A 27,925-nucleotide genomic window follows, 5' to 3' on the forward strand; every position below is an offset into this window, starting at 1 on the left:
GCTGCACAGTGGTCTTAGTGGTATAATAAAATTTTGAATTACTTTAAGGCTGATGTGGTAAATTTGCTGTTATTCTCTTTAGTATGTGATAATATGGAAGCTGGTTGTAAGTGACTGTTCTCGCATGCTGTGATGCACTGGTTATTGAATGGAAAAGTTCTGTTGATGATGTCAGAACTACAGTCAATTGTTAATGTTTTTACAAGATGTGAGAAACCAGTTTGATTCCACTTTAAAGACTGAAAGGACTGGGTTCTTTGTCAGACATGTAAAGTATTTTTAATGAACTAAGTACTTCCAAAACGGGGAAGATTGCTGTGTGGTTTTTTAGTGGCAGAAAAGATCAAAGGACAAAAGTAAAAGTTAGAATCTTCAAAGTACACAGTTCCTATGACACGTTTCATAATTTAATAATAATGAGTATTTAATAATAATCAATGAAGTGTCTTGATCTTTAAGAATGATCTTGATTTTGTTCACCCTTAAAAAGCTATTTCCTCTCGTCTTATGCATTTGGTAGAATGCTTTGTGTTTTATTTTCTATTAGAAGAAATTCATGGAATTGGAATCCATTTCTTTCATTGAAAGAATTGAAATAATTTTCAATAATTTCATTGAAATGATTTATATTTGATTATAACTATACAGGATAAATTACTGGAACTGGATATTGATGATCATTGAGGGTATATTTCAAAGATACAGCATTTCTGTTTTCATTTTGGGCAGAAGTTTAAAGTGAATATTCTGAACCTTCTGAGTTTTCATTCCATCAACCCACCTCTATGACACTGCTTTCTCCACTCTGCATGTTATTGAAGTAAAACAAAAACAGGTTAGCTATATGTTATTCCTGTGAGTAGCATTATTGCCAGTTCAACTTGGATTAGATAACTTAGCAAGCAAAAAGCTCATTGTCACATTATAAAATTTAAGTATTCATATTCCCAATGTTTGTTCAAAACGTTTATATAGGCATTTCTTTGGGGAATCACTGTTTGCTTAAATCTTTTTGTTTGGTTATCATGTGTAGTGAAAAAAAGTTACAAGTATAATAACATTTGTCTATATTGATCACCTCTACACACACTTTCAGTGAACAACATGGACAGTTGTTTATAATTGTTTATTTTTCCCAGTGTTATCTGTGTTTTGATTATATTTATTGAAATTTAATTTCATGTCTATGGAATCAAATAATAAAAACATTTGTGCCTATATTTTGTGTACTATTAAAAATTTCTTTTTGAATACTTTATTTTTAATTTATTTTCCAAAAATGTCATTCAATGATGGATTGAAAAGAAAAGGTAAATTTTCACAGATAGTTTGAGAGGCGTTGATCTGGACTACTCTTCAACTCCTTCACCCTTCATTCTCTGCTTTCAGCTCATTATTGATCCTTTTAAAAAATTCTAAACTAGCACTCTGACCTCTCTCTTCTTTTTAATCTTTGATAGTCTCCTTACTTCAAAGTCTTTTTCCTTCTTGGAGTTTCTTCATTAGACTTCTTGTGTCTAGTCATTTAGTCTGTTACTGATGACAATTTTTTAAATAACAGTATATAATATAATAAAATAATATAATGAAATGAGTTACATTTAATATATAACAAATATAAAAGGTAATTTTTCCTTCTAAAAATTTCTAAAGACTTCCTTTGATTGTGGGGATAAAGTTATAATGACTTAACTTACAGTAGCAAGACTACTGTAGTTCTAATTTACCTGAATTACTATGATTGCCTCCGTAGTAGTTTCCTCACCTCTTCTCTTACTGACCTTTATTTTATTTTTTACAATTTTTCTGGATTTGTTTTAAAATGCAAATGAGATTGTGTCCCTTTTTGACCTAAGATTTTCTAATAGCATTTAAAGTAAAATAGCACATGGGCCCTGGATAATCTGACTGCTGAACACCTTTCCAACTCTATCTCATGTTACTTTTCCATTTGCTCACTATGCTACAATCAGATTACCTTTTAGTCCTTTAAGCATGCCAAGCACTTTTCTGCCTCATGATCTTTGTGTTTTGTTCTTGGTTTTTGGTTCTTTTTCCTATTTTTTTTTGCATGACTGGTGCATACTCGTCCTTCAGGTATCTGCTTAAAGGTCACCTCCTCACAGAGGCCTTCTCTGACTACTGTAGCTAAGTAGCTTCCTCACCTTGACCACCCTATTCTCTATTATAGCATACTCTTTATTTCCCTTCTTGCACTTATACAATTTAATTGTTTGTTTATTAGAATGTGTACTTCATTAGGGTAGTCCCTGAGACCTAGTGTGGCACTTGGAAGCTAATACAGTAAATATTAAGTAACGGTGTAAGCCAATGAGAAAGCTAAGCAGTTTTCTAGAAAGTCGAGTATTGATGGTAGCCATAAAATGTATTTCATTAATAAACATGCTGAAGAAAGAGACAAGAATCTTTTATTTATAACTTGTCCTAGAAGCTGTAGAAGCTTTATGTTAATTATTTCACTTTAGGTTTAATCAGAAGAAAGTTAATATTTAGGTGAACTTATAAATAAATTTGTTATATTAGTTTTCCTTGAACAATTTTCAGGGAGAAGAATTTACACAGAAAATAAAAAAATTAATGTGCTACCAGTACAAGAATAGACATATGGCATAAACAGTGTATAAATGGATTGAAATTTGTATGAGCACTTTATATATTATAAATAAAACTTTTCTAATCAAATGAAAGGGAAAGTATCATTTTGCAAATGGTATTGCGATTACCAAATGAGGCAACCATTTGAGAAAAATTAATTTGTGTTCTTATTTCATACATTATGCCGAATAAATTCCCTATGTATTAAAATATAAAGGTAAAAATGAAAATTAACATAATTCAAGAAAATTAAGACTACTGTTATATAATATAAGAAACGGTGTTGTAAATCATAAAATCAAAGGCTGAAGTTGTAAGGGAAAAGATGTGGCTAAATGAAAGTTTTATGCATCTACATGTCTAAGCATTAACAAAATTAAAAGAGAAATGAAAACAGGAAAAAATTTACACTTATGTGATAAAAGTTAATAGCCTTAATGAATAAAGAGCTCTTACAGATCAATTAAAAGAATATACCACAGAAATGGAAAAATTTCGGAAATACTAAACAGCTAGCAAAAGAAAGACAATGTACAGTACAAATAAGGAAAATTTATTTAAATCTAATAATCAAATAAATTTGTATTGAAACAAAAATGTACCATAATTTGCAAATTGGCCAAAATTTTGAAGGGTGAAAATGTAAATATGTGCACTTTACATAATAAAGTATGTAAATTTTTAAGTATGGATAGCATAAAAATATCCATAACCCTTGATCTAGTAATTTCACTTTTAGAATTGTATCTTAAGGAAACAATAAGGATATGACAATAATTTATATACAAATATTTTTACCACTCAGTTTTTATATATTGTATACTTAGAAATAAAGTTAATACTTTTTAAACAAATTGTTACCTTCATATAATCAACACTAAGGTTTTCAATATTGTAAATTTGTTGTTTTCTCTTCCTTTTGGAATTATTTTTTATGGATCCATTAAGTGGATACATTATAATTTATTTTACAAATACTCTGAAACACTGTCATCAATAAAATATTTATAGAATTCTTTTTGGCTACTGATGTTGAATATATTACCTATTTCAGTTATTTACAGGTGAAAATCATGCCCAGTTATTCCTAGCAAATATCTTTTAAAAATTTCAGCTCTTTAAGATAAACGTCTGTTTTCAATATCAGTAAAGGTACCAACAAAAGTCCCCCTTTCCTCTTTTTTCTTTCTTTCATCTTCTAATTTAACCTTTCTTTCAATTTACTTTATGATTTCTTCATTATATATTTGCTGAATAAATGAATGGTTTCCTGTACTAGGGATATATAATAGTAAGCAGAAAGTCCCTATACTTATACAGCTAACATTTGAGTGAGGAAGATACACTTTTGGAAACCACACACTTAAATATATAATTGGAAGTTATGTTGCATCCTAAGAAATAAAATTACTGATTGTGAGAAAGTACAAAAGAAGAAACCTAATTTAATTTGGGGGATGGGAAAGGCCTCTCATAGAAGTGACATTTAAGCTGGGAACCAAAGGATAAATTCACTTAGTTTAGGAGAAAGAATGGGGACAGTGGAAGCACATTCCTGAAAAGGCAGCCACATGTTCAGAGAAATTCCTTGGCATAGTCTGGGAACATAGGTAGTTAAAACATAAGAATCAAGAGAAAGAGAATCATTCTATGAGTTTAGATAGGTAGGCAGGAACCAAATCATGTAGGGTCTGTAAACTATATTAAGGATATGGTTTTTAAACCAAGCAAATGAGCATTGTGTTAGTGTTCTACTGCTGCCATAACAAATTACCACAGACTTATTGTCCTAAAACAACACAAATTCATTATCTGACAGTTCTGTAAATCAGAAGTCTAGCATGGATTTCACCAGGCTAAAATCAAGACATCGTCAAGGCTGCATTCATTTCTGGAGGCTCTTGAGTAGAATCCATTTTCCTTGCCTTTTCCAGCTCCTAGAGGCCACCCACATTCTTTGGCTCCTGGCCTTTCTCTTTCTTCCTCCATCTTTAAAACCAGGAACAGTGCATCTCTCAGAATATTCTTCTGTAGTCACATCCTGAGCACAGCCTGGAAAGGTTTTCTGCTTCTAAAGACTCTTGAGGTTAGATTGGGCCCACCTGGATAATCCCACATAGTCTCCTCTTCTCAAAGCCCTTCCATTTAGTGTTCTTTTTGCCATTTAAGGTGACATTCACAGGTTATGAGAATTAGGATCTGGACATCTTTGGGGGACATTTTTCTGCCTACTCTAAGTATCATAATCTGGTTTACAATTTTAAAAGAGTATTCTAGGTACAATGAGGGAAGAGATTAGAGGGGCATTGAGGGAAACTGGATAAACCAATTGGAGGTTGTTGCTTTCTGGGTAAGAGATGCTATTGCTTAGAACTAAGGTGTGGTGGCAGTGGAGACCGAAGAGGAAGATAAATTAGAGGCTTACTTTGGAGGTAAAATTGACAGGATGTGGTAATTGATTTGATATGGGGTATGAGGGTATGCAAAGTTTTCAAAGATGACACCTGGCTGTCTGGTCTGAAGTATTGAAATGATCAAATAGCCATTTATCAAACAAGAATGCAGGCAGGTAAGGTCAAAGAGAATGATTAAGACTTGCGTCTTAGATGTGTTGAGTTTTTTTTTAATTTTTACCCTTTGACCCCCTTCACCCATTTCTCCCACCCTCTACGCCGCTCCTCTGGCAATCTGTTCTCTGTATCTATAAGCTTAGGTTGTTTTTTTACATTCCACATATAAGAGAGATCTTATGATATTTGTCTTTTTCTTTCTGACTTACTTCACTTAGCATAATGCCCTCAAGGCCCATCCATGTTGTCACAAATGGCAAGATTTCATTCTTTTTTATGGCTGAAGAACATTCCATTGTATATGTATACCCTAATTTCTTTATCTGTTAATTCATCAGTGGACACTTAAGTTGTTTCCATATCTTGGCTATTGCAAATAATGCTGCAATGAACATGGAGTGCATGTATCTTTTTGAATTAGTGTTTGCGTTTTCTTCAGATAAATACCCAGAATTGGAATTGCTGGATCATATGGTAGTTCTATTTTGAGGAACCTCCGTACTGTTTTCCAAAGTGGCTGCACCAATTTACATTCCTACAAACAGTGCACAAGCGTTCCCTTTTCTTCACATCGTCTCTAACACTTGTTATTTCTTGTCTTTTTGATAAGAGCCATTTTAAGAGGTGTGAGGTGATATCTTATTGTGGTTTTGATTTGCATTTCCCTGATGATGAATGATGTTGAGCATCTTTTTATGTACTGTTGGCCATCTGTATGCCGTCTTTGGAAAAATGTCTCTTCAGATCTTCTGCCCATTTTTTAATTGGATTATTTTTTTTCCTGTTGAGTTGTATGAGTTCTTTATATGTTTTGGATATTAGCCCCTTATCAGATAAATGATTTGCAAATATTTTATCCCACTTAATAGGTTGTCTTTTTATTTTGTTGATAGTTTCCTTAGCTATACAGAAGGTTTTTCTTTGATATAGTCTTGCTTGTTTATTTTTACAGTTGTTGCTTTTGCTTTTGGTGTCAGATTCAAAAAGTCATTGCCAAGACCTATGTCAGGGAGCTTACTGCTAATGTTTTCTTCTAGGAGTTTTATGGTTTCAGGTCTTATGTTCGAGTCTTTAATCCATTTTGAGTTAATTTTTGTATATGGTACAAGATAGCAGTAGAATTTTGTTCTTTTGCATGTGTGTCTGTCCTGTTTTCCCAACATCATTTATTGAAGAGACTCTCTTTTTCCCATTGCATGTTTTTGGCTCCTTTGTCATAAATTAATTGACCATATATGTGTGGGTTTATTTCTGGGTTCTCTATTCTGTTCCATGGATCTATGTGTCTGTTTTTATACCAATACCTTACTGTTTTAATTACTGTAGCTTTGTAAAATAGTTTGAAATCAGGGAGTGTGATGCCTCCAGCTTTGTTTTTCTTTCTCAAGATTGCTTTGGCTATTCAAGGTCTTTTGTGGTTTCATATAAATTTTAGGATTATTTATTCTATTTCTGTGAAAAGTGTCATTGCGTTGAATTTGTGAATTGCTTTAGATAGTCTCACATTTTAACAGTATTGATTCTTCCAATCCATGAGCACACAATATCTTTCCATTTATTTGTGTCTTCTTCAGTTTCTTTCATTAGTATCTTCTAGTTCTCCATATACAGGTCTCTCACCTGCTTAGTTATATTTATTCCTAGGTATTTTAATTCTTTTTGATGCAGTTGTAAATGGGATTGTTTTCTTAATTTCTCTTTCTCATAGTTCCTCATTAGTGTATAGCAATGCAACAGATTTTGATGTATTGATTTTGTATCCTACAAGTTTACTGAGTTCATTTACTAGTTCTAACAGTTTTAATCAAGTCTTTAGGATTTTCTATGTGTAATATCATGTCACCTGCAAAGAATGACAGTTTTACTTCTTCCTTTCCAATTCAGATGCCTTTAATTTTTTTTTCTTGCCTAATTGATCTGGCTAGTACTTCTAATACTGTGTTGAATAAAAGTGGCAAGAGTGGGCATCCTTGTCTTGTTCCTGATCTTAGAGGAAAAGCTTTGAGTTTTTTACTGTTGAGTGTGAAGTTAGCTGTGGGCTTGTCATTTGTGGCCTTTATTATGTTGAGGTACCCTCTGTTGAGAATTTTTATAATAAATAGATGCTGAATTTTGTCAAATGGTTTTTTTGCATCTATTGAGATGACCATATGATTTTTCTCCCTTCATTTTGTTAATGTGGTGTATCACATTGACTGATTTGCAGATGTTGAACCATTCTTGCATCTCTATATTAAATCCCACTTGATTGTGGTATATGATCCTTTTAATGTATTGTTGATTTTGGTTTGCTAATATTTTGTTGAGGATTTTTACATCTATGTTCATCAGGGATATTGGCCTGTAATTTTCTCTTCTTGTGATGTCCTTGTCTGGTTTTGGTATCAGGGTAATACTGGCATTATAAGTTGAGTTTGGAAGAGTTCCCTCCAATTCTACATTTCATTCATCTTCTCTGTTGTCTTTTAATCTCTATTTCATTTCTTTCTGCTCTGATCTTTGCTATTTCTTTCCTTCTACTAACTTTGGGCTTTGTTTGTTCTTCTTTTGCTAGTTCCTTGAGGTATAAAGTTAGGTTGTTTATTTGAGACTTCTCTCATTTCTTGAGGGAGGCATTTATTGCTGTGAATTTCCCTCTTAGAACTGCATTTGCTGCATCCAACAAATTTTGGTATGTTATTATTTACATTTTCATTTGTTTCAAGGTATTTTTTGCTTTCTTCTTTGACCCATTGGTTTTTCAGTAGCGTGTTGTTTAATCTCCACATATTTGTGAATTTTCCAGTTTTCTTCATGTAATTAATTTCTGGTTTTATATCATTGTGGTCAGAAAATATGCTCAATATGATTTCAATGCTTTGAAACTTATTAAGACTTGTTACCTAACATATGATCTATCCTGGAAAATGTTCCATATACACTTGAGAAGAATGTGTATTCAGTTGCTTTGGGATGAAACGTTATGTATATATCAAGTCCATCTTATCTAACGTTTTGTTTAAGTCTGAGGTTTCCATGTTGGTTTTCTGTGTGGAGGATCTATTCATTGATGTAGTGGGGTATTAAAGTCCCCCACTATTATTGTATTGCTGTCTAATTCTCTCTTTAGGTCTGTTAAGATTTCCTCTATATGTGTAGTTGCTTCTATCTTGGGTGCATAAATATTTACAAATGTTATATCCTCTTTTTGGATTGACTCCTTAATCATTATGTAACGCTTATCTTTGTCTCTTATTACAGTATTTGTTTTAAAGTCTGTTTTGTCTGATATAAGTATAGTTACTCCAGCTTTATTTTGGTTTCTGTTTGCATGGGTTATCTTTTCCATCCTTTCACTCTCAGTCTGTGTGTCTCCTTACATCTAAAGTGAGTATCTTCTAGGTAACATATAGATGGTCTTGTTTTTCTATTTATTCAGCCACTCTGTATCTTTTTTTGAGGAAGATTAGTCCAGAGCTAACATCTGTGACGATCTTCCTCTATTTTATATGTGGATCGCTGCCACAGCATGGCGTGATGAATGGTATAGGTCTGCATCTAGAATCTGAACTTGTGAAACCAGACCAATGAAGTGGAACATGTGGAAATTTAGCCACTCGACCAGGAGACTGGCCCCCAGCCACTCTATATCTTTTGATTGGAGATTGGATAATTTAGTCCACACAAGTCTGCTTTCCTAATTTTTGTAGCTGCCACCAGGCAATGCCTCTTGACTGCCTGGCTCTGGTGCCCAGTGGGGCTTATGCTCAGGGTTCCACAGGATTGTAGCCAATGGAGAAGGAGTTGTTAAACACAGGTCACAGCAAAAGGCAACAGACCCAGGACTTCTCTTTCTGTGAAAGAGGCCTATTAGATAATTATCATGGCTACAGCTTGATGGGCAGGCTTCTAATTAAACAAGTGTCTATGGGCTGACTATAATCCTTTTTAGAGACCTTAGAGGGTGGGTACTCTCTTTGCATTCTCCCTCTGCCAGGCTTTAGAGTGCTAGAATCTCCTGGAAGGGAGTTTTATACGTGTCTGGTGCCCTGGTATTTACATCTAGTGCCCTGGGTTTTGAGGCTGCCACCCACGGAATCCCCCCTTGATTGCCTGGCTCTGGTGGCCAGCAGGGCTTGCCTTCCTGGGTCCAAAGGAACTGTGGCAATCAGAGAGATGGTTTTTGGCAGGCTGCCATCCCCAGGGCACTGCATGGACAGCCAGTTGAGGCATACCCTCCAGTCTTTCTGTGAAGGAGGCCTTGTTGCTTGTGCTGGAGCTTCAGTCTGAGGGGCAGGCTTCAGAATTGATATACATCTAGTGGCCTGTGGAGCTTCTCTCAATGAACTTAGGCTCCTCTCAAGGAACTTAGGCTGTGGATGCCATCTTGATAATGTCTTTATGACTTGCTCCAGCTCAATGGTATCTCCTAGAAAAGAGCTTATATACTCATATGGAACCTCAGGTTTGCAACTGCCATGCAAGGGACACCACCGGATTATCTGACTCTGGTGGCCGGGGGGCCTTATGCTTGTGGTCCCACAGAACTGTATATATTTGCATATTTTTAAAAGCTGCTGTCTGAGGGTATAGCTTTCAATTAGCCTAAATCCAAGTGTTGAGATCTAGGTGGGAGCTGTTAAAAATATAATAGGCTGCTTGGACAAGCACAAAGGTTTGAGAGACAACAAAGAGCTGGGGCAGGGTTGAACAACAAGGTTCATCTTCTACATAAGGCCACTCCTTCAAGACTGGGAGAGGTGGTTGTTTCACCTACTGTATATAAACCAGCACAGAGAGTCAAGCAAAATAAAAAAACAAAGGAATATGTTGCACATGGAAAAACAAGATAAAACCTCAGGAGAAAACCTTAATGACACAGAGATGAGTAATTTATCTGATAAAGAATTTAAGGTAATAGTCATAACGATGCTCACTGGACTGGGGAGAAGAATGGATGAACACAGAGCTTCAAAAGAGAGAGAAAAAAATATAAGGAAGTACCAAATAAAAGTCACAGAGCTGAAGACTACAATAACTAAACTGAAAAATACACTGGAGGGTGTCAACATGAGACTAAATGAAGCAGAAGAAAGGATCAGTCAACTTGAAGACAGGGCAATGGAACTCACCCAGAGCAGCAAAAAGAAAAAAAGAATGAAAAAAGTGAAGACAGCACAAAGGGCTTATGGGACAGCATCAGATGGACTAACATTCACATTATAGGGCTCACAGAAGGAGAAGAGAGGGAGAAAGGGGTAGAAATCTTATTTGAAGAAATAATGGCTTAAAACTTCCCTAATCTGGGGAAGGAAACAGGTATCTAAGTGTATTAATTTTGAGATGTCTATGGAAATCTTCTAAGTCTTTGGAAAGCTCAATTAAAGAAGGACATTACAGGTGATAGCTTGAGAGATTTCTTAAGCCTAACAGCATACTTAAGATCTACATTTTCAAGTGCAGTTCTTGCAACTCTTTCAGAGTTGCATAACTAATTTATCCAAGATAGTGTGGAAAACTAGTAAGTTGTGGAGAAAAAATTGGAACTTTGATCAATTTGATTACATTCCCGTGATCTTTTTGTTATGACATATTCCCTTTAGAAAGAAAGGAGAACCACCCAAAGTAGCTTAAGGGTTAGAAATATAAGGGGAGGTGAGAGTGAGAGATTCTTCTTTTAGGGTAGGAGTTATTGGTCTACAGATAAAGGGACCAGAGCTAGGAAGAGAGACGGAAATTGAAGATGAGTAGAGAGAATAACTGATAGAGTAGTTGGGCTGTGTATTTTCTTTTAAGTAGGACATAGGATCCTATAGGATATGATGATGATGTTGATGACGGTAATTGTGATAACAGTACAATTGATAATAGCAGCAGCAGGTACAAAACTTTATACTGAGATTATGCTAGGCGCTATTTGTGAATTATGCTCTTTAATCATCACAACATTCCTCTAATGTATGTACTATTATTATGCCCATTTTACAGATAAAAGAGTGAGGCTGAGAAAAGTTAAATGGCTCATCCTACATCATAAAGCTAATAAGTGGTAAAGAAGTCTTGACTGAAAGTCAAACAGTCTTATTTCAAAGCTTGAACTCTTAACCATATGTAATATGTAAATTGTGGCTTATCTAATTGATATCAACAGAGTTATACTATATTTGATGGTTGTTTTTCTGCAACATAAAATTTTTAGGCATATATGTTGGCATTTTATTAGTAGTGTTAATGGTTGCCTCCAATACATTATAGAAATGTGTGATGTATTTCAGCAGGAAAAGTATTTTTTTTCTTTGAGAAGAAAAAGAGTACAAACACAAGCTAGGGCAAGAGAAAAGCAAAATATGTATATATGAATATTTTAAAATTTCAAATTGATATTTTATTTAAAATGTGCAAATTGGAACTATACTAAAATTTCAATTTTAAACATCACTTAGGAGATGGGACTTCTGGAAGAGAGAAATAAGGACCTCCAAAAAACTGCTCCTCCAAAAAAGCAATGAGAACACTGGCAAAAATTGTTGAAATCATGGGGCCGGCCTGGTGATGCAGGGGTTAAGTTCGCACACTCCACTTGGTGGCCCAGGCTTGCTGGTTTGCAGACCTGTGCATCACTTGTCAAGCCATGCTGTGGCAGGCGTCCCACATAAAAAGTAGAGGAAGATGGTAGGCACGGATGTTAGCTCAGGGCTGGGCTTCCTCAGCAAAAAGAAGAGGATTGGCGGCAGATTTTAGCTCAGGGCTAATCTTCCTTAAAAAAAAAAAAAAATGTTGAAATCGAATTTTTCAGTTCTCTGGAAAGTAATCAAAGGCTTGCAACAATTTAGAGAGTATTAATTCAAGAAAAACTGCATCATCTTCATGAGAACAGCAAGCTTTGTGGTGGTTTAAGTTTCCCTATTGCTATCCGCCTCTCCTAGGCTCCGTAGCCTTGAAAACCAGCAGTCAGACAACTGTGGTAGCTGTGAAAAACAGCAGGCTAGTGGCCACTGGAATAAGGCCAACTGAGTTTGGAGTTTTTAGGAAGTCCCATCTTAGACCATTGTCACTATTTGACCTGTTTGGCAACTTCCTGGAAAAGCTTCATTCATGACCTTGTCATTATTTGACCTAATCAGAGAAAAGCCCTATTTCCAAAGTGTTTGTTAAAATAATCAGCAGCAATTTGTTTAACCTTGCAACTGCCTGAGGTGGCACTACCAGTTGGGGCAAACAAGAGCCTTACCAAAAATCTTAAAAAGATCTAAGAATGAGATGTCACTATTCTTGGGACTGTACTGAGGCCCAGGGAAGATGTGAGAAGTCCCTAATCACTTACCTCTGGCTGATCTTGAAGCCCTGTGCAAGCAGAAAAAGAAGGCTAAGGGAGAGTTGTAAATAGGAGGGTTAAAAGCATGCCCCAACGCACACACACAGCCTTCTGGCAAAGAGTGGAAGACTTACTGGTTCAAGACATGTAAGGCAATCTCTGTCTAGTCATTAGCTGACCACTAGGCTGATGGAGCAGAGACTTCAGTGGCTGAAGGTGACAGGGAATATAGATTTTACAGAATTAGTTCAGGAAAGTCAGTAAATAAACAAACAGAACAACTGTGAACCCCATGGGAAGGGTCTGATTTCCAGGAGTGCCACATTATATTATTTAAAATGTTTAGTTTTCAACAACAAAAAAGTATGAAAAATGCAAAGAAACAGGAAAGTATGGCCAATACATGGGGGGAAAAGGCAGTCAATAAACACTATCCCTGAGGAAGCCCTGATTTTGGGTTTACTGGACAAAATGCTTTAAATCAGCTATTGTAAATATGCTCAAATAATTAAAGGAAACCTTTTCTAAAGAATTAAAAGTATGAGGGTGATGTTTCACCAAAGAGAATATCAATAAAGAAATACTATAGAAAAGAACTACATAGAAATTCTGGATTTGAAGAGTATAATAATTAAAATGAAAAATTCGTTAGAGGGGTTCAACAGAAGATTTGAGTTGGCAGAAGAAAGAGTCAGCATACTTGAAGATAAGTCCATTATGATTATCCTATTCTGAGGAACCAAATGAATAAATGAATGAAGAAAAATAAGAGACCCTCAGAGACCTGTGAGACACAATCAGGTGAACTAACATACACACAATAGGAGTCGCAGAGGAGAATTGAGAGAGAGAAAGGGGCAGAAAGAATATTTGAAGAAATATTGGCCTGAAAACGTTCCAAATTTGATGAAAATCACTAGTATGCACATCTTAAGAGCTCAATGCACTTGTAGTAGGATAAACTCAAATAGATCTACACATCATAGTCAAAAACATCAATTGGAAGTACCTTCTTGGTTCTGAATTGTTTTTTCTGAATTTTAATTTTGTCTATTATGGGCATATTCTTTCATAACAATATTGAATTCCTGAAGTTGTATTATTTTCATACATTTACTGTAGCAAACAAGAAAACTGAATCATATACAAATAATTGCAAATAATTACTCAATGCATTATAGTCTTTTTTTGTGTAAAGTAAGCTTTAATAATGATTTTAAATCTTTATATGTATGGCATTTTTCCTCTTTGGAGTTCAGGTTAATTTTTATGTAGCTTAATTTGGCACTTTGGGATTTAATATAAAGAAAATATACAAGTTACTTATATACAGATTTTTATGTTTTAAATTACTCTAATGTGATTTAGTTTGCTTAATATTACTATTTGAAGAGCAAATAATTGATCTTAATGTAATTTTCAGTGCTGTACTAACAAGGAGCTGTATGCTCATTTTATTTCTTATTTAGATAGTTTGGAAAATAGCAATTTGAATAATTTAATAGGTAAAACATATTGAAACACTTCATAAATCACTGTAAAACAAGATTTTTGGAGGAAGGAATGTGATAAATGAGGTCACCTTGTAGAAGTCATGTCATTTGCTGAACTTAACCCCATGTTTTTTCCAAAATGTATTAGATGAACTCATTATGTTCAATGAAAAACAGTAAGAAAAAGAGGCATCTGGCATCCAACTGCATGTTTTTGACAAGGTTAATATCGCTCAGGCTAGTAATGTTTCTGCTTTGCGTACTGACATGGCGTATTGCTACAGAAACTGATGAGAACTATTGAAAAGTTACAAGTCTACTGTCATTGATATAACCTGCACAGATGCAATCGTTTATACTTTCTCTGCTGTTCATGCCTAACTTCATATTGAAGTCACTTGGGTTAAACCCTCAAAGTACTTTAGTGTCAAAAAGAAGCATTTTGAGAACATATAAGTTATCTAAGCTGAAGTTTATGCTGTCAACTGAGAGCATGATCTATAGGAGATGTTAATGCATAATGGGAAATTAAGGTGAGTTCTTTGGATACTGATCTGTTTTTTTATTTGCAATTATTACTATGAAATTTTCCATTGGTGTTTATTTTTATTTCTATGTAACATGGTCGCAAGGTATGCTTTACAAAACTTATTTTTTGAAGAGAGTTGTTATTGGAATATCAAAATTACTGCTTCATTTTTAAGTCATTTTTTAACAGTCACAGTAAAAATAAAATTAAGATTTTATTACTGTGTAAATATCTTGATGAGTCATTTGAAAATACTCTAATATTTAATTTTAATAAACTTTTAATTGGCTTTTATACTTGAGAGGTCAAGATTAATTTGGAGTTCCAAGTGTCTGGTTAGTGAATTGTAGATTGTAATTGTCCATTGAGAGTCATTTGAACATAAAAGCCAAAAATTATATCATTAGTAGAAAAAAATCTTTTTATATAGTACCCTGTAGACACTAAATCAAAGATTTTATTTTCCTAGATATTTTGTATACTTATATTTTAGACTACTGTAACTTGAAAAGTTTACATTTTTCTTGTAGCTCTTAATATAAAACACACTGTAAATAAAGATACTGAGATATCATATTAGGGTAAAGCCAAAACTCTAGGCCAAATCTCTGAATCAGCTAAATTCAGAATAAGTACTAGACTTGATTATATGCCTTTTTATAATTAAAGTCTATAAGAAAAGTTAGCCCATGCTACCTTGAGTTTTTGTTGATGTTAGAGTTCTTATTTTGTTTCTGTGTTTACATTCTCTGTCCTATTGTCATAGAAATGTCACTGCTGCTATTTAATTCTCCCTTGATTTTTCTGTCATAATTATTTTCGTCCAAAAATATGTAATCTGTAGATGTGAACATGCATTAAATACGTTCAGTAGCATCTCTCACAGTGGAAATAACTACCTTAGCCATCTTCTCATTATTATTTCATCAACTTCCAAAGTTTCGATTATCACCTCAGTTTGAATGATCCCCAAATATATGGCTATACTTCTCTTGACCTACAGATAAAAATATCCCAGAGATTCTGCAGACTCGATTGAAAATTTAATTCATTATTTTCCTGAAAAGAACATGCTTCTCTTTTGCTTCCTTCCTCAGCTAGTGCCATATCTCCATTCTTTTTTTTCCTTAAGCTAGATATTCCAGAAGCATCTTGATTCTTTCCCTTCATTCTCATGCCTAATGCTATTATTCTCATTTGTCTTAATATTCTCTCACAGGGTTTTTAAAAAAATGCAAAACGGTTGTCTTTACCTCTTACCTTTTTCCTTCTCTAGTGCTTTGACAGTAGTAGTGTTGCTATTATCTCTCTGCTCAGAACTTTCATGTGCTTATTTTAATTTTTTTTCTTGGGAACAACAAAGAATAGATCTTCCTACTTTTCATGTTGGTCATGTAATAAGATAATAAGATTCATTATCGTGTTCTACTAATTAAGCTTTTCTTATTTCAGTTCTAAAATCTTTGACCAAACAAACAAGCAAAACTAAAACTGATTTAATAAATATGAGGAAAATTGTAACAGTGAATTGTGAGAGATATAAGTATTTTAGTTAATTTAAATGAATATTGTATACTAGGAAGATTGAATAATATGAAGATACTATTTATTTCTAAATTAACATATAGATTTGATACAATTTGAATCAAAAGAAAAGGAGAATATAGAAAATACCTTTTCTGTCTTTTGAAAACTTGGCAAAATTATTCTAAAATTAATTTTGAAAAATTATAAATTCATGTCCTAAGTAAATTTGAATGTTATAAAGTTAATGTATATTCAAGAAATTAGAAAAGCTGTTTTATAAAGTCTAAGAATTGAGCCCTGTTGCTAAAGAAATTCCTGCACATTATCTCTAAGCCTTCAGCACATGTGTGTAAAACTTTGAACAAGTTATGATCCCACTCAAGAGTAGTTTCATCAAAACAGTGTTTCACTGTGTTTTCGCTAGAGACTTCACCAAAGGTTTTGTGAGCTGTCTTACTGAAATCAAGATGGCCTCTTCCCCTGTTGAGCAGTCTCCTGATTTTCTGTCCCAATAACTTTTCAAAACAAAGAAACAACAAAACCTAAGGGCAGCTTTCTAGAACTTACAGATATTAATTTTGAAGAGATCTTAGAAATAATTTAGTCTGCCCTTCTGGTTTTGTAAAGGATAAACTTAAATATATGTTAAAGTAGTACAGATAGCTAACATTTACTAAGTATCCATTTTATGCATGAACTACAAATAATTTACATATAATACCTTATTTTCTTCTTCACCATGACTTTATTGAGTTAAAAGCTATTATTATTCCCACTATAATTACATTGGATAAATTTTTCAAGGTCCTCATTTATTTGCTAACATTTTTAGAATGTTATACCAAAAAGGCATAAAAATGGCTTCATATTTTTAAGGACAATATTAGAGATGTATAAGAATTTCCTTTATATGATTCCTAGCTAACAATGAAAAGATAAAAAGGGTGCTTCATATAATAATTATTTTTAAGCTGCTATAAAAAATTGTAGTAACTATTTCTCCGTGCTTTTAAATACCAGATGATTTATAAAAGAAACAAGGTTCTGTTGATACTTACTGAACAAAATGGCAGATGTATATGGATGATATGTTTTAACCCTGTTGTGTTGTTATGCACATCCAATTAGTAGATTTTTTTGTTTCTTACAGGTTTTATTTTCTTTATTCTAATATGTGAGAATGTTTTATTAATATTACTGGGTTTTCACTTGTGAAGGTTTTTGTTTAAACTAGTTTCTTTCATTACAGAAACACCTGCTGCATTTCCAGACACTATAAAGGAAAAAGAAACACCAACTCCTGGCGAAGATATTCAGCTAGAAAGTTCCATTCCTCATACAGATTCAGGAATTGGAGAGGAGCAAGTGGCTAGCATCCTGAATGGGGCGGAATTAGAGACTAACACAGGCCCCGATGCCATGAGTGAACTGTTATCCACTTTGTCCTCTGAAGTGAAAAAATCACAGGAAAGCTTAACTGAGAACCCCAGTGAAATGTTGAAGCCTGCACCATCCATATCTAGCATCAGTCAAACAAAAGGTATCAATGTCAAGGAAATATTGAAAAGTCTTGTGGCTGCCCCAGTTGAAATCGCAGAATGTGGCCCTGAACCCATCCCATACCCAGATCCAGCACTGAAGAGAGAAGCACAGGCGATTCTTCCTATGCAGTTCCATTCCTTTGACAGGTAGGTACTGCACGTGGTAGTCACAGTGCTCTATACATAGATGGAAAATGAGAGTCTGTTAATCTAAAAATATTAGGAGAGTCTCGAACACATCATATTTATTAATGTAGCTTCTTACTACAAAGAATATCAAAGTGACAGGCCAACCTGATTGATCTTGTAGTAAGGCATTTTAATAATACATCTCAAAAAAAGTGTTTCAGTATGAAATGGATGATAGCACATTGAATTGGAAATAGGGAAACCTGGATTCTGATTATAATCCATCTTCAAGTGACTACACTACATTGGGGAAGTCATTTTATCTTTTTGAACTTACTGGTTTCATGGATAAAATGGGGGAGGGGATAGGCCAAATCTCTCCACGGTCTAGTCTAGCTCTGAAATTCCAATATAATATTATTGATAACTGTAATAATTGTTGGAGATTAAATAGTTTGCTTTAAGTAATAAAACTTGTTTGAGTTTTAAATGCAAATATATGGAAAAAATAAAAAAATGTACATAATCATCTTCCTTATGATATTTCCAGTATGATGTAAAAGTAGACATATATTTGAAAGTAAACATTGCTGAAAGGCATACTTATAATATGGCCCACATGTCTACATTCAAATGTTAAATCATACAAGGAATTTTTAGTTGAGAGAACAAATAATTCTTTTTTCTATTCTAATATGCATATCATAAAAATGATGGTTCACAAAAGCAGAATAAAATATTTCAGAATCAAATTGTGCATGTAATATATCCTACAATTTAAAAACATGTGCAGCATTAGAAAACTATTTTAGGACAAATACCAGTTACTAACAATAGTTCTTTGACACTGGGATTGATGTTAATGTGTAAACTAAAGAATATGTTTATCATCTGAATTAAATTGTTATTGATGTTTAAAACACTTTTTTCTACGCAAAATTTTTATATATGTGTCAATAAGCAATTGTTTTTGTTTTAGAGAGAAAAGATCAAGTTAGGAAATCAATTCTTTCTTAAACTCGAATGTCAAAATAAATGTATGGTCAAAATGTAATATTTATTCCATATTACTTTCTCTAAAAGGGCCAAACGGCTTTATCCAAATTAGAGACAGTAATTTCTTAGTGTTTAAGGGTGGAGGTGTGACAGTAAAGCCATTTTCAGTCAGGATAATGATCTTTTTTCATGTATAAATATAATTTACATTTTGCCTATGAACATTTTAACCAATGTCCTACAGATATTTCTTGAAAATCTATTGAAAAATATAAATGGCATTAGTCGTCATGTTGGATATAAAGATGGATAGTTAGTTTTGTCTTCTATGAACTTACTGAGTAGAAAAAGGAGATAAAATATTTACAAGTAATTGTCATATAAGATAAAATATAAATGTCAGAAGTTTTTAAAAACTATAACAAAGGAGGAGTTATGAAATGTAGGAAAATCTTTCCTTGTTTTAATAGTTTGTGATAATATTATCCTTGCATGCTCATTTATATGGATCCTTGGATGTTCCTTATGCTATTTTGTATTGATGTCCTTTATTTCATCTGTGTGGTTTATCTTCCCAGGATAGATGTGTATGTGTATTTATGAGTATATATAAACATATGCATGTAAGTATCTGTAATTATATATATAATTATTATAAATATATAAAAATTATTATATTTATAGATATAGATTTACATATATCTATAAATATTTAATTTAGGGTCATAAAAGTTTTGTTGTTGCATCTAATTTTAAATTTAAATTTTGTTAAAGTACAAGACAATAAATACAAAGAATTATTGTGATTTGCCTAAGAGAATCCAATGAAATAAAGATTAAGTAAAATATTTTTGTTTTAATTTAGATGATTATTAGGAAAATTTTTTCGTTAAAACTTAACAAAGCAATCTTCTGAGTGCCAATATTCGTAGCTACTCAAAATTTATTACACTTTTGAGAATATTATTAAAAAAAATAGAACTTTCTATTTGTTCCTGGTAGCATTTATGCAAAATTCAATGGGAGTGGAATCATTATTCTAAATTGCATAAGTAGAAATGAAATCGAGGCGCACAAAGCATATTTCAATTCTTTTTAGGAAAAGGGTCTCTAGTGTGGTTAATATATGCAGTAGCTCAAGTACTATCAAATGTAAATGATGAGGTGATATTGATGAAAGGAGGGGATTGAGGTCTCAGGGGGCGCTGATGACGGATTGAACAGAAGCGGCCTTGCACTGCACGTAACTCAAGTCTGTCGTCTTCACTGCTCAAAGCCATAATGGGAGGTGGCAGTCTGAAATGAGTTGCCACGGCAAAGAGTATTATTTTTGAAATGCTTTCACACAAATCACTACGCCCTGCATACAACTTAGTTTCATGCTTTAATGTCATCAGGAGGCACAAATTGGTGTGTCTAATTGTTTGCCACCTGCCAGCAAAATGAGCTGCCAGCCAGCCAGACGGGTTTGATTGTCTGTCAGCCATTCAATAGATTGAGAGTGACAACATCAAAAATTTAACTTCAAACTCTGGAGCTTTGAGCAGCTTTTCAGAGACATCATCCCCACAAGTGCTTCTGGACAACTGCATTTTTCAATTATATTTCCAATATATTGCTACCATTTGCCTTATCTGTCTTAAGGTAGATATAATTACATTATGAAGTATATAAACATGATTCTGATGCACTAAAGTCTGAAATCCAAGTTATGACATGTCTTTTAACATCACATTGAATTCCTTCAAAATAGGATCCAAAATGACAGGCTTTAGAAGCAAAGTCCTGAATACTACCAGTTTCAAACAGAATTATCATGGGTCTTACTCTACCAATAATGTATTTTTCATTTTTATCTTTAGTTGAAAAATAGCTATAAACTCAGTTGCTCATTTCTTTGTTACTAAATCATACTTCCTAATAATATTGTACAATCCCAGTGGAAATCACCTAGGATTTTACTTTTCTTAGCCAATGGTTTATTGGTTCCATTGCAAACATGCTAACAATGTATTCTTTATACTTATTCTGGATTGTAAGTTTGGAAATAAATTCTAAAACAATTGATATAATTTGAGTTATGTTAACTTATGTTCTACATAGGGTGTTTCTCCCCACTTAGAATGGAGCATTGATGAATTGCAGTGTTTTGAAGTTTATAATTTTATTTTCATTAGCTAAATTGCACCATCAAATTTAGAAACATTTAGACTTAACTAAAGTAAACCTTTTTTTTAGTATTAAAGCCTTCATCAGATTGTATTATGAAATATTATATAAATATTCTTATCTACATATGTGGAAAGTGCTGATTCTTTTTTTTTTTTTTTCATTTCCTCCGATCATCATCTGTGCAGATTTAAGTGTATGTCTTTGGTTACACTAAGTGGCCCTAACAAATGTGTGTTTATGAATTGTAAAGCACTGAAAATGCAAGATATCTTCTGGTACTGTTCTGTATGTATAGAATAAATACAATTATGAAACTATGACAGCTTTTCTAATGTTCTGTTACTGCAAAGCAAAGAAATATTTATCATGGTTTTATTTCTAACAGAAGCGCTTAATAATCTCATCATAGTACTCATAAATCAAGTGGCAAAGTTCCCCAACTATGCTATCTCTTTAGATAGATTTCTGTGTAGATCTATGGTTTATAAAATATGCTAGCTGAGCTATATTTTTTGTGTATTAGCAACTGTGTAACTTTGAGGTTGGGGTAGTGCTTCTCTCTAAAACCACCGATTAAGATTTACCCTATCTTTTAAACTAAAATTGTAATCCTGATTATCCAAATGCTTTTAATCTTTTGAGAATTTGGCATATATCTGTAATTTAGCTCAGTCTTAATTCCTCAGGGATTCTTGAGATCCACTTTAGTTTGGAGAAAAGACAAAAAAAAAAAAAGACAAGAAAACAGAGGACAGTATGCTTCTCCACGTATTTTAACTGTTATTGTATTTTAGAAAATTGTTTTATGTCTGGGATGTCACAGCAAGCTTACACTTGTATTACTTCTCTGGCTAACAAACATCAATCTTACGTGATTTATACTTCATCCTTTTTGATTTTACAAACTTGTTCATGTTCAGATTACTGGGTTTGATTGGTTCAGGCAAACTAGTCTGTATTTTTTTCCCCTCAGACTTTTAATATCCTTGCTTCTAAGTGTTTCATTCTCTGAAACAGAAAATCACTTAAATAAAAAAAAAAATTTGTAAATATTATAAGTCTAAAAAAGCAATATAGATAACTTTCATATTATCAAACCTAAAGTATAAGCTTAGGCTAGGTACTTTCTCTCTAGTTTTTTAACATTAGTGCTAAAGATGACTAATTAGGGTAAATAATAAAGAAATGTTTAAATGAGGGAATTCTCCTACAATGATTTTTTTAAATTTAGAATTAGGTAAGATTATAAAAAATTGTAATTACTGCTGAGACCTTTAATTTCTGTTCTTATAGTTTTGAATTTTTTTAAAAAAGTGTTTTGATTATATCACTTAAAGGATGAACAAGTAAATGTAGGCTGAATTGATAAAAAATCTGCCATCTTTACATTTCAAAGTTTCTATGATTTGTAGTCACTGGAATCCCAAGCTTTTATTATGCTCCAAGTGGCCTGGGTATCGTATTTTAAGGCCAATTGCCAGAAGACGCACTTTTGACCAAGCATGGTTGTATCCTAATTTCCCCAGTGTTGTTGCCTTTGTCTCTCCTGGCATTTACACAGACAGTTCAGTGAGCTGAAAAAGTCTCTCTCTCTAAAGGGCAGATTAATGAAATACTCGATTATTTATTCTACATCTTTTTTTCTATTGGTATTCTAAATATTTTACAAAATAGAGACTCAAACGTGAAAACCTTATAAATAACGTGATTTCTGATGAGCTGCAGTTAATTTTAATGTCACCCTAAAATCAGTAACGAACTGTTTTTTCTTCAAAGTTCCAATTTTTTTCTTTCAAGATAAATGTTTAACATCTATAAGCCTTGTTAGGAAAAGACTAATAATCTGGAAATTAGGAGAACTGGCTATTAGTAACGAATCTCTTTGTAATTAGTGTGTGACCTTTATCTATTTTCTTTGGCTTTCTGGGACTCAGTTTCCGAACATATAGAATAATGCATTATTTCTAAAAAGTCGCATAAAGTTCCAAAATCGTATGATAAATGAAATGGCCTTGTAGTTAGTCTCAAATAAGTAGCAGGTGGCTATTTTTGAACTTGCTTAAAAGACCTAAATCCTAGAAAAGATACAATATGTCCATTTCCAAAGCTCTCACCTCACTTCAGGCCACTGGTATCTCAAGTGGATTTCTTCTATTACCCCCTAACTGGCCTCGTTATTTCCAGGTGTACCCTGCCCACCAATGTATCTTCCACATTTATGCCAGAGACGTTTTTCTTAAATACAAAGCTGATGCAAATCCTCAAATGATTTCTCGTTATTACACAGTAAAGGATAAACTTAGTTTGGAATAGAAAGTCCTCACCTTTTACCAGTCTTAAGCATCTATGCACTTCCTTCAACCTACTGTGTTTTCTCATGTCTCTGTGCCTCACTCAGTTTTTACTATTGAACTAACTTTTCTCCTCCTGGTTAATTCCTATTGAACCTTTTAGACTCAGCTCACTCTTCCCTGATAATGCACATCCTTTGTGTCCCTGAAATGGCCTGTGCATTACTCTGATCACAGCAATTATTGAAAGGATTTGCACAGTTGATTTGTTTGTCTGTTATATTTTGGTCAAGTATCTCTAAGGTGTGGGCTGTGTCTTCCTTGTCTTTATATCCCCCAAAATTGTCAGTGTAGTTGTATTCCCTTAACCTGTCAGTGCTCAGTGTTACAGAAAAGAGAGAGGGAGCAGAAAGAAGAAAGGGATTCTTATAGGGTGCCACAAATAATTATAAAACTCACTTGCCTTAATGAGTCACTATTTAAAAGACTTTTCTTATCTTCAGTATCTCACTTTATACTTAGGACAAATCTTGAGGTATACAGATAAAGTAGTATCCTTTCCACAAAATTCACAGAACTGGTTAATGGGGACCCCCAAGACTCTGCCCCTGGACCACTTTTCCTATCCATTTGCACTCACTTCTTTGGTGATTTCATCCACTTTCGTGGCATTAAATAGCATGTAGGCTGATGACTTCCAAATTTATGTCTCAGGCCAAATCTCTCCCCTATACTAGAGACTCATCTATGCAGTTGCTTACTGAATATTCCTGCTTGGGTGCTTAATAACTTAACAGGTATATGAAAACTTGCTCCAACCATAGTCGTCCCTATGTTAGTTAATGGCAGCTCTGGCCTTCCAGTTACTTGTGGCAAAATCTTTGCATCGTCTTTGACCTTTTCTTTCACACCCACATCCAGTCTTCTGCAAACCCTTTTTGCTTTGCCTTCTCAATATAGTAAAAATCTGACCCACTTTTCACCGGTTTCACTTTGCTATTCTGATCCAAACTACCATCATTTCTTGCTCGGATTATTGTAGTATTCACCTAATCAGTCTCCCCCTGCTTGCCGTTTCCCCGTTAACATAGCAGCCAGAGTGATCCTGTTATAACCTAAGATCATGTTCCTCCCTTATTCTTAAGCTTTTAATAGCTTCTGGTCCCACTCTATGAAAAAGCCAACTTCTTTACAATGGACTCCAAGGACCTATGATCTTAGTCTCTATTACTTTTCTTATCTCATCTCTTTTAACTCTCAATGTCCATCAGTCTTCTGGAATCTCACTAGCCTTCTTCTTCTCTCTGCCTGTGGCACTCTTCCCTAGATATCCTCATGTCTTGTTCCTTGACACCCTTCAGTGTTTCCTCAAATACCACCTTTGGTGAGACTTCTTTTAGCCACCCCACCAATACTACTTATCCTTGTCCCTGCTTTATTTTTCTCATAGCACTTACCACCTGATATACTTACTATATTTGCTCATTGATGTTATTCTATTTTCTGTCTGTCCCTATTGAAATGTAAGTTCTGTGAGGGCAGAGATTTTGTCTGTTCTATACATTTCTATATCTCAAAACTTAGAACAATCCCTCACACATCATAGTACTCAATAAATATTTGTTAAATGAATGAGTGAATCTGAGATCATATCCCAAATCTCTGGCTTTGAGATAGGATAAATTCAATGATGAAAGAATTTTCACTTTTCTGTATTATATATCACTCAGTGTATTACAAAACATATAATTAATCACTCAAGGAAACATTTTGTTGAAGCATATTAGATTCAGTAATTTCCTGGCTTGCACTGTTTTGATGATAGCCTTTACAACCTTGGAGTATGTATAGATTATATGTAGTATAAAGGAATTACCCACTTCATTATAGTTTTCAGTCTTAAAGGTGTGGAAAGGAAGTGTGAAATTTGGAAAACATGGAAAAAATATTCTTAAGACAGAAAAATGCAGTTGGTAAAGTGTGTGTAGTGTAGAGGATTCTAAGTCTCCATCAGTATGAATAGCAGATCTATAAGAAAAGCAGTATATGTTAATAGTTTAGATTGATGGCTATATTTTTGAAATCCAGATAAAAATTATATGCTAACTCTATAAAAATGTATGTGCTCCAAAAAATTATGTATATTTTAGGATATTTATGCACCCTAAATGGGTACATAGACTCTTAAATAAGCCTTTTGGCATAGCTGGAATAGGTAACCAAGTAGGAAATGTTGAGTAACAATCTAATAGAAGATTTTGTAAGAGTTAAAAATTTTTACTTTCAGATAAAAGTAGTTGTAAATACATAATAACATTACAAAAGATAACTAATGTGTAATCAACACATGTTGATATATGTAAGCTTTCAAATTATTTGTAAAATAGATTGCTTAGCACAGAGATGGTTTGAGATGTTAGGGAATGGGTAGTATTAGTGAAGAAATGATATTAAGGACACGAATGTACAGTCCTCTGATTCTACATAAACAATTTGGCCATGTTAATCAAAAAGGAAATAGTTACAAATGCATAAAGTTGTAGATTCAAAAAGAATCTGAGAAGTCAGCAAAATCCAGCTTTTCACTTTTCTGTACAACCCTTGTGACATGGTTATTCTAGCCATTTGAACACATCAGTGGTTGGAAACTAGAGCTCATTAAATGTTTTCACCCTCCTGTCTGTCTTAATTTGGTATTTGGAGATACATGGACGTTTCAACTTGTTTTCTTATCATATGCCATCATATTTTTAAAAATCGGTATAATTTTCTCTCACTTTTTTACTATAATTTTCTAGTCTTTCAGGCTTTCCTCACACAACTTGTTTCCCAGACCCACTGTCATTGTAGCTCTTATGGACATGATTCTGTGTGTCATGATTCTTGAAATCTGGTACCTTCAACTGCATGTAAGATTTTGTTTATGAGGTCTGACAATTGCAAAGTGTATCAGGATTATTGCTTCTTTCAGTCTGGGTGCTGGTGCTGATGTAGACCTTGACCACATGAGCACTTTTCGGAGCCATAGAAATACTAATAATAGCTAAAATGTATTGGCTACTTAAAAGATTCCAGGTAGAGTGCTAAGCACTTTATTACATTATATCCTTTTATCTTTATAGCAATTACATGAGGTACAAAACTATTATGAACTTCATGTTAAAGGTGAGGAAAATAGAGCTTACAAAGATTATTTGTCTAATACCACAAAGCTAGTAATTGTTGGAGGTAGAATTCTAACTCAGTTTTGTCTGACATTGAAAGCTGGGCTTTTAGCCCCTGTATTAGTATATTTATGTACCATCTTGTACTATCAGACTACTGAGTTTGCTTCAATGAAGTGTCTGGAGGCTTTCACATCAATTGCTATTGAATCAGATACTTTCAGTTTTTTAGTAGGTATTTAAATTTTTTGGCATTTATTTACAAGCCATCATTACAGGTTGTTGAGATTTAAAATTTTTTCTCTCGTTTCAATAACTAATTTTCATAATATAATTTATTTGCCCTTGAAAGATGCATGTACTAGTCTGTTAGAGAGGTTTTACCCCAAGTTGGCAATGCTCAGGAATCTTTGGTATTTGTTTTTCTACCATCTACCAATGCATCTCACAGCACCATCAGTAAGCCAGTATTTCTTTATTTCATCCATAAGGAGTTTAATGAGAGATGCAGGAAAAAAAAGTGTTATAGTTTCACTACTGACTTATTTTCAAATTAAGAATAGATAACTTTTTCTTGCTAGAGAGCCAGTGAAATAGTCCATCTCAACTTTAGTTTAGAAATTTAGAGAAGAGTTTTGGTGGTAACACCAAAATATTACTTTGTTCTTTTTTCCCTATTGATCTTTGTGTATATCATTATAACTAGAGACCTTTTATCTTATAGACAGAGAATTATTTCACTTTAGACAGTGATAACAATTACTAACATTTATAAGACATCTCATATTTGACAACGTCCTTTTAAATAGTCTCATTTAGTCTCTCTATTTATATATGAAGTAAGTGGCATTTGTCTTCTCATCTTTACAGTGAGAAACTAAAATGTAAGATCACACAGCTTGCGAGTGATTTAGTTCTCAAGCCTTAGTCTTCTAACTCCATTTTATATTCTTTCTATAATGTCACACTGCCTCGCAATGAAATAAATGGAGACATTAGATGAGGAATGGCCACTGAAGGGATTGAAAACATAACATATGTTTTAATAAGATAGTTGAGAGTTCAAGGTTGAGTCCAATGAATTTGACTGCATCCATAAAGCGAAAAGAAGAAAGTAGCCAGAAAGAGATCATGAAGAAAATTATTTTGGTACAAATAAAATTATTTACTATTATATTACCTTTGGTCACAAAAAATGTGTTAAGTACTCCAAAAATTGAGTAATAATTCTTACAAATTTAGATTTTTGACATTGACAGTCATTGAATACATTAACAAAAGATTTCTTTCAAAAAGTGTTGGTATTAAGGAAGTTTAAGTCATAGACGTATTTGAGAATAAGCCATTGATATAGTTTCCTTTAAGTAGAGCTTTTTAATGGAAAAATGACAAAAGATAGATACACTTAAAAGCCCTAGTTTAGATTGGATATTTTTGTACTGTCAGTTACCAGTTTTCAGGCGTTACATTTGAGCTTGAAATATCTCATACATCTACTTTCTAGATAAATGAGTTCAATGATGGTTGAGTAACACTTGGAAGTATTTGTTAAATGAAGTTGCAGTGCTGTAAACTTTGAGAAGAATGAAGTTTCACTGCAAGG

General features: G+C 33.5%; 1 protein-coding gene across 13 annotated transcripts in view; it reads left to right on the plus strand.

Moving 5' to 3' along the window:
- Positions 1 to 27,925, plus strand: part of NBEA (neurobeachin) — a 671,041-nt gene that overhangs the window by 234,426 nt on the left and 408,690 nt on the right. For all 13 annotated transcript variants that reach the window (XM_070578754.1, XM_070578744.1, XM_070578745.1 and 10 more), the window contains one exon: positions 17,279 to 17,717. In XM_070578754.1, coding sequence (XP_070434855.1) covers positions 17,279 to 17,717 — 439 coding nt within the window. The remainder of the gene's footprint in view (positions 1 to 17,278; positions 17,718 to 27,925) is intronic.

This window comes from Equus przewalskii, chromosome 16, assembly GCF_037783145.1.
Source record: "Equus przewalskii isolate Varuska chromosome 16, EquPr2, whole genome shotgun sequence".
NCBI classification, from domain to species: Eukaryota; Metazoa; Chordata; class Mammalia; order Perissodactyla; family Equidae; genus Equus; species Equus przewalskii.